Source organism: Octopus bimaculoides, chromosome 28 (genome assembly GCF_001194135.2).
Source record: "Octopus bimaculoides isolate UCB-OBI-ISO-001 chromosome 28, ASM119413v2, whole genome shotgun sequence".
NCBI classification, from domain to species: domain Eukaryota; kingdom Metazoa; phylum Mollusca; class Cephalopoda; order Octopoda; family Octopodidae; genus Octopus; species Octopus bimaculoides.
Window position 1 is genome coordinate 15,743,203 of NC_069008.1, and position 8,542 is coordinate 15,751,744.

At 35.6% G+C, this 8,542-nt stretch overlaps 2 protein-coding genes across 2 annotated transcripts in view; one reads left to right on the plus strand and one right to left on the minus strand.

Annotated features, from left to right (window-relative positions):
- Nucleotides 1-2,272, plus strand: part of LOC106883534 (zinc finger protein ZFP2) — an 11,273-nt gene extending 9,001 nt beyond the window's left edge. The window contains exon 2 of the mRNA XM_052977487.1: nucleotides 5-2,272. Coding sequence (XP_052833447.1) covers nucleotides 5-1,444 — 1,440 coding nt within the window. The 3' untranslated portion in view covers nucleotides 1,445-2,272. The remainder of the gene's footprint in view (nucleotides 1-4) is intronic.
- A 5,628-nt stretch (nucleotides 2,273-7,900) lies between these two features.
- LOC106883533 (gastrula zinc finger protein XlCGF71.1) overlaps nucleotides 7,901-8,542 on the minus strand; it is a 9,149-nt gene continuing 8,507 nt past the window's right edge. The window contains exon 2 of the mRNA XM_052977488.1: nucleotides 7,901-8,441. Coding sequence (XP_052833448.1) covers nucleotides 7,901-8,441 — 541 coding nt within the window. The remainder of the gene's footprint in view (nucleotides 8,442-8,542) is intronic.

Sequence of the window (8,542 nt, forward strand, 5' to 3'; positions counted from 1 at the left end):
TAACGCAACTGTTGTTAACAATGTAGATACAGTTAGAGAGACAGACGGAGATGAGAAAGTTGTAGAGAAAAATGTTGCTGAATATTTCTGTGAGATTTGTAGGAAGACATTCCCTTCAGAAGAGGAGGTCATCACACACAGAGAAATACACAAGAAGGAAAAACAGTTCCATTGTGAAATATGTGGGAAATATTTTGTCAATATCAGTGATTTTACAACACACAAAATATTACACACTAGAGATAAACTGTTCCATTGTGAGATATGTGGCAAATCTTTCTCTCTTAAATCATTTCTTCTTATCCACATAAATAGTCACACTGGGGGAAAGCCTTTCCATTGTGATATATGTGACAAAACTTTCAGCCAGAAAGCTCGTCTTTTGACCCACCTACGAAGTCACACAGGAGAAAAGCCATTCCACTGTGAAACATGTGGTAAATCCTTTGCTGATAACAGTGTCTTGAAAACTCACAAAAGAATCCACACTGGAGAGAAACCCTATAACTGTGAAGTGTGTGGAAAATCGTTTATTATTTATAGTTACTTAACCAGGCACAAGCGGATACACACTGGTGAGAAATCATTCCACTGTGAAATTTGTGGGAAATATTTTGTCTATAATAGTGATTTAACCAAACACAAAAGAATCCACACGGGGGAGAAACCATTTGGCTGTGAAGTGTGTGGGAAGTCTTTTGTTTGTAGCAGTGATTTAACAATGCACAAGAGAATACACACTGGAGAAAAACCATACCATTGTGGAATATGTGAGAAATCTTTCACCCAGAAAGTTCATCTTGCTACCCACATACGAAATCATACTGGGGAGAAACCCTTCACTTGTGAAATATGCGGAAAATCTTTCTTTGCTCACTCTAGTCTTGTTGTCCACAAACGAATACATGATGAAGAGAAGCCATTCCACTGTGAAATATGCGGAAAATCTTTCACTAGTAATTATCAGCTTGTGGTTCACAAACGTAGTCACACGGGAGAGAAACCTTACCATTGTGATACATGCGGCAAATCATTTTCTGTGAATTCTAGTCTTGTTAGCCACCAACGTAACCACACTGGAGAGAAGCCGTATCGTTGTGAAATTTGCGGAAAATCATATTCTATTAATAAAAGTCTTGTTACCCACCTACGTAGTCACACTGGGGAAAAACCCTATCACTGTGAAATCTGTGGTAAATCATTTTCTGTTAATTATAGCCTTGTTATCCACCAACGCTGTCACACTGGAGAAAAAGCGTTCCACTGTGAAATATGTGGGAAGTCTTTCATTAATAATTCTAGTCTTGTCGTTCACATCCGTACTCACACGGGAGAAAAACCCTATCGTTGTGAAACATGTGGCATATCGTTTAGCACTAACAGTCAATTAAAGAAGCACAAACGAATCCACACCAGAGCGAAGACTTCAGACTGTGAAACATGAGAAATTATTCCCTTATAAATCTAAACTTTTAGTCTACCAACAATTACACATTGGAGAAAAACGTTTTATTTGAAAGAAATCCAATCACTGAAATCGTTTGTTAATAATTTTTATCTTGTTGTTCACATCTGTACTCACCCTAACCCTAACCCTATACATCAAACCAAACCTTGACTGACATTCACCTGAGCGGGATCACTTGATTTGTTATCACTCTTTATTCAATGTAACCAGTGACAAGACAAAGCCAGTTGCATCTTTACAAAGAAATGGCCTTTCTTATTATTTACCAAAACATAAATGAAACATGGTTTTATTATTATTAAAATAGCAAGAATTTTGAAAAAATACACTTACGATGCTAAGTATGTACAAAAGAATTTATTGTAAAAAAATATCTTTAGCTAACGTGTTAAGCGCTTTTAGAAATTGTAAAGTAAAAAGTAACCTAAAGTAATTGCCCTTTAAGTTGTAGATCACACACCAAAGTAGCACCCCTTATTCTTTTTGACTGAATTCAATGACTGATGATTGATATTATTCATCATCAACATGATTAAAGAGAAAAAATTGTAGGAGTTTGCATTTATTGGTCTGCAACAAAGAACCAAAGTATTCAAGAATTAAAGTATTTAACAAAAATATTCAAATAACAAATGAAACTTTAATTTATGTGTTAAATTATTATTTCTGTTAAAAGGACAAATATTTGAGATGTTTATGTTAAAATCTTGTCACTGAACTTTTAACAAAATATTCACATTTATATGTAAATTTAAATATTATTTTATTTAAAAAAAGGCTCGCAAATTTTCAATTAAAATCTTATAAAGTCTAATAGTTGTTGGATATTATTTTCTGGTCAGTTGAAATCTTTATTCAAAACACATTCACCTCTGGAAACACTATTTTATTAAACAAAATACTGTTTAATAAAATGATCTTCCAACATAGCTTAGCCAAGCCTAAAGATTGTGGCTCCCACATCTTGATAGACCTAAGGTAGTGAGAACATTCCGGTTGCTTCATTTGAGTGTCTATGGTCACATTGTTTTACAAAGTGGATGGAATTGCACAGATACGTAGATACGATGTTTCATCGATGCTTCGATGATAGTTGCCTCGCAGGAAACTTTGTTTATTTGTTATTACTCTTAAGATCAAGTTTATTAGTAACATCGAAGATTATTCGTTTAATGTCTTATGTTTCCATGCTTGAAGGGGTTAGACAGAATTCATGGTAGCTGATTTTCTGTGGGCAGATGATGCCATTCATGTTGCCAGCTTCCAACTGTTTCCAAGCAAGGATTATATTTCCCCATGGCCAAATATCTTTTCTTGGAAGATTTGAAATCAACATCACTAGTATGACAACACTTTTTTTTACCACTATATCAAGACAAGGAAACATGTTCAGACATCTTCAGGGTGTCCCCTAAATCTGGACACCCTGCATATGAATACATGTAAAATTTTCAACAGCATTTTATTCAATTGAAATATTAACAAATAGCATTTTCAATATGATTTCCACCATTTGTGATGCAAAGGTCAATGTGCTTTACAAGATCTATGAAAACCTATTGCTATAATTCCATGCTGTCATCAATTGGAGCACAAAGCCATATTTAATTTGTGATTTGTGAAGGTAAAAACAATATATATATGTAAAATATAGTATATAAGATATCTAGGTAAAAAAATATAGTAATTAGATTTCCTATGTGTTCAGACTTTATGGACACCCTGTTCTTATGACAGAAAAAACAAGCACTCATACATTGGTCAATAGAGGAGGTATATTATTTCAATAAAATACAGTATTATATTATCAGATCAGTCAATTTACCATGAGTTGGGAAGAAACCCTATGAATTGTCAGGAAAAGTGTAAAGAAATAGTATGGCATGGGCTTTTTGCCACTGGATAGGTTAAAATGTCACATCTGGTCTGTGGGGTTTTATAGCCATTGAAAAAAAAACAAAAAAACTCAAAGCAATGAAATCATTTTGGTCAAACTCCAGGGAGGAAATGTTTTAGGTTACTGGAGCTATGAAACTAAGGAAGATGTGACCCACAGAGGTCTTTATGTTCAAAGAAAATGGGAGCATAAACCATATAACTTTATGGTGGAATTTCTCTTGTTGGGGTTAGGGTCAGGTATATATACTGTTATGTCGACACCCCCAAGCGAAGAAGTAGGCTCGACCAAGACATATAAATAGAGGTAGTCTGACCGTGGTAGGAGTGGACTGACAGTTGAGTAGCCGTCGTGTAGCGATTGAGCAGAGATCATCCAAAGGTGCAAGAGAGCAGTAGCTTGCGACATAACATATACCCAACCTCATTTTTAAAACACTGGAATCCGGGGCCTTGTTTTAGCACAGACTTCTGTGTACTTATTACTACCACCACCAATGCTGTCAGATTCTTGGAGAACAAAATCCTGACAATTCTCTCGTTGTTGTTAAGAGAATGAAATATGTGTTGAGAAGAAAAAAAAGAATGATTGGAAAGGAATTCCGTACAACATCAGATGAAATGACAACTACAATCAGGCCGTACAAACCTGGTAACTGGACAGAGCATCTTCATTTCCATGTTCTACATCAAAATCAGTAGATTTTTATGCATTTTTAAAAATTCCGGATCTTTTTTAAAACGGGGGCCACATTTTTCATTAACGAAACACTTTGAAACTTGGAACACTGGTAGAATGTGTCATATAAAACATCTTTTTCTCTTAGTCTTCTTAAAAAAAAAAAGAAATCCATAAGTTATTCCATGTTAAAGTTGTCGTATTTCTGTAATTTCAACCAATCACTGACGTCCATTCAGCCGATATACATTAAGTGCCGACTACATAAACAAACGATTCTGAAACAATTAACCCTAACCGTAGGGTTAGGGTTAAGGTTAAAGCAAATTTAAAATGAAAAAAGCAAATAAAACGAAGGTATGGAGATTAAATACGCTTTACATCGCTTAATCAGCCAAAGGAGTAAATGTAAACAACTGAATACTTGTCAGTGATTGGTTGAAATTATCGAAATAAGACAATTTTTTACATGAAATAAATTCGAATACAAAAATATTTTTCTGTTCAATAACACAAAATAGATAAGTATACGAAGTTTGAAAGTCTTTCCGTACCAAAAACACTACGTAAAACATTAAGGAAAAATGTGGCCCCCGTTTTAAAATAGATCCAAAATTCCTAATCTGAGGTTGTCAAACAAGCAACAGATGCTGTTCCCGTTTCATCATCATCATGGCAGAATCGTTAGTACGCTGGGCGAAACGCTTAGCAGTATTTCGTTCTGAGTTCAAATTCTGCTGAGGTTGACTTTGCTTTCATCCTTTCAGGATTGATTAAATAAGTACCAGTTACACACTGGGGTCGATGTAAATCCGTTTGTCTGTCCCTGTTTGTCCCCTCTATATTTAGCCCCCTGTGGGCAATAAAAGAAATGATTATCATCGTTATCATTATTTAAATTCCATTTCCCATTCTGGAATGGGTTGGATGATTTGATAGGAGCTGGTATGGCTGGGATCCACACCATGCTCAGCCCTTGCTAATGCCAACCACTTTACAGAATGAACTGATGATTTTTATGTGGTACCAGCATCAGCAGTGTCACCAAGTAACTTGTAAGATAAAACCCCTCACAGCTGGGAGCCAGGAGTGGCTCTGTGCCCGTTGATAAGAGATTAGAGGTGTTGAGGGACAGGGATAAGTGTCATGCTGTAGATTAGATACATCAATGCTTCAGTTGAAAAAGAAAAGGGGGGGGGCATTAGAGAGTAAGATAAAAGGAGGAGGTGGGTTAGGGAGGTGATACAGAAGTTTGGACTGGGTGAGTGAGCAGGATTGAGGTGACTGAGACAAATGATGGAGTGAAATATAAGAGAGACTCAGGGGTAGGTATGAGATGGTGATAGTAGATAAACAGAGGAGAGAAGGCATAGAAAGGAGGTGATTTGCAGAAAGAGAGGGCAGGGAAAGATAATGGGAAATGGAAGCTGACCAAAGCTTTGGGAGTGGACATGATTGATGGAAACTGAAAGAAGCCTGCCATGTATATATAAGATACAAGGAGTTTTCATCAGAGTGACTCAAACCGATAGGTCAGTGTTTATGTCCCTGCTAAGTTACGGGGACGTAAACACACCAGCATCGGTTGTCAAGTGATGTTGGGGGGACAAACAAAGACACACAAACACATACACACACACACATATATATACATATATACGACGGGCTTCTTTCAGTTTCCGTCTGCCAAATCCACTCACAAGGCTTTGGTCGGCCCGAGGCTATAGTAGAAGACACTTGCCCAAGATGCCACGCAGTGGGACTGAACCCGGGACCATGTGGTTGGTAAGCAAGCTACTTACCACACAGCCACTCCTGCGCCTATGGGTTAGTTATGATTTATTAGGAAGTTACTGATAGAAAACGGGAATAACATCATAAACAAAGTATTTCATGTTAGAAATAAGTGATGGATACCTCAGAGTGCAGTGAGTGTATATTTTCGTTCAAATGTATATTTACTAGACATCTCTGAACGAAAATATACGGGATAATATGTTAAGAGGTTAAAGCATAAATGAAAAGCAAACATTTGGTGAGTCTTGATAAGGACATTTGAGGCATTTAGAAACAGTGTCGGAAGTGTCACCCCAGCCATTTTCAAAGTTAGTAAATCTTTTTCTTTGTCTCGATGTCTAAAATCAAAAAAAGTTGGGAAGAAGAACCGGTGAGGCTTGCAATAACATCGAAAATCCAGCTGCAAAAAATTGTTCTTCGATGTTCACTCACTCTAACTTGGACCAGAGCATTTAGGAATACACCATCGCAAGCACACATGTGCAATCAATAACTTTGGCATGGTCCCTGTATCATTTTCCGAGGTTTTATGGCCCATTTTTTTACATTCCTTGTTACCAATGAAATGATAATGGGCTATCATCTTACTATCTTGTCTTACTTACCTCTTAAGATACTTACCTTGGTATATTAAAACACAATACCTTTGGGGGATCTCTGTATGTTTTTTCTAGGTATTATGGCTAAAATATGCAAAATGATACATCATTTCCTAGTACCGGTATATTCTGCAAAATGAGAAAGGCGCAGTCATTGTTTCATCTTTCAAATGCATACATAAATAATTTTACATAGATGGAGTGATTAGAGGTCTTTACGGTCATTTTAAGACCAAACCCAGCTTCCTATCTTCATTCCATTGCATTCAGAAAGTTGCAAATCTTTGACTGCATTTTTCTCGGTTTTTAAGTTGTGGTGCTTACGATGGTCTATTACTAAACACCTCATTTAATTTAGCTGTATATATAAATCATTTTGATACATAGCTAAATTAGATGACCTTGTCTAGTCTTGCCAAATACCTATTTGCAAACTCACAGTGCATACCTAGTAGTTTGAGTCACTCTGACAAAGATTCCTCGTATCTTATATATATATATATGACAGGCTTCTTTCAGTTTCCATCTACTATGTCTACTCTCAAGGCTTTGGTCAACTTCCAATTCCCATTGTCTTTCACTGCTCCCTGTTTCTGCCAGTCACCTCCTTTTGGTGTCTTCTTCATGCCCTCTGTTTCTGTCTTCAAGCCCGCTTTGCCACTGAAATCAACCAACCGGAATGTTCTCACTACCTCAAGTCTATCAAGATGTGGGAGCCACAATCTTTAGGCTTGGCTAAGCTATGTTGGAAGATCATTTTATTAAACAGTATTTTGTTTAATAAAATAGTGTTTCCAGAGGTGAATGTGTTTTGAATAAAGATTTCAACTGACCAGAAAATAATATCCAACAACTATTAGACTTTATAAGATTTTAATTGAAAATTCATGAGCCTTTTTTTAAATAAAATAATATTTAAATTTACATATAAATGTGAATATTTTATTAAAAGTTCAGTGACAAGATTTTGTCACAAACAGTTCTTCAGCTGGCCAGCACCTGTTGAATTTCCAACCCATACCAGCATGGAAAACAGATGTTAAATAATGATAATATAGCTAACATTTGTGTAACAGCATATAGAGTATAAGTTAGTGTCAACATTTAACCTTTTCCTAACAATTATTCCTGTTGAAACACACTTCTATCAATTTTGAAGACAACACACTTCTATCAATTTTGAAGACAACAAAGAATTTGATGAAATAACTCTGTCATTCTTCAGATGGTGTTTGGAACGTATATTAATATAAAATTTTGGAAGGATGGTTTCACTTTAAATCTTAGAACCAACTGCAGTTTTGTCAGTGAACAGGTCACGGTTTCAAAGCAATGAAAATATTTTGATGCAAATTAAAATGTTGAAGTGAATCTAATGGATTTTTGTGTGTTCTTAAATAGATTTATAAATATCTTTCACATTGCAATTGTAAAAGTTTAGATTTGTTAGAGAAAGATTTCTCATGTTTCACAGTGTGAGGTCTTCCCTATAATGTGAGTTTGTTTGTGTTTCGTTAATTGGCCTTTTGACACAAATGATTTTACACATGTTTCACAACAATAAGGTTTTTCTCCAGTGTGAGTACGGATATGAACAATAAGATGACAATTATTAACAAATGATTTCCCGCATATTTCACAATCGAAGTTTTTTTCTCCAAAGTGTATTCTCTTGTGCCTTATTAACTGTCTGCCACTACAAAAGGATTTCCCACATACTTGACACAGAAATGTTTTCTCTACTCTGTGTATTTTTTTGTGTTTTGTCAAGTCTCCATTATGAACAAAATATCTTCCACATATTTCACAATGCAAAGACTTTTCACTAAGGTGTACTTTTTTGTGATTTGAGAAGAAACTGTTATCAGAAAAGGATTTACCACATATTTCACAGTGATAAGGTTTTTCTCCAGTGTGACTTCGTAGGTGGGTAACAAGTTGAGCTTTCTGGGTGAAAGTTTTGTCACATATATCACAATTGAAGTGTTTCTCAGAGGTGTGACTATTTATATGGATAAGAAGAAATGATTTAAGAGAGAAAGATTTGCCACATATCTCACAATGGAACAGTTTATCTCTAGTGTGTAATATTTTGTGTGTTGT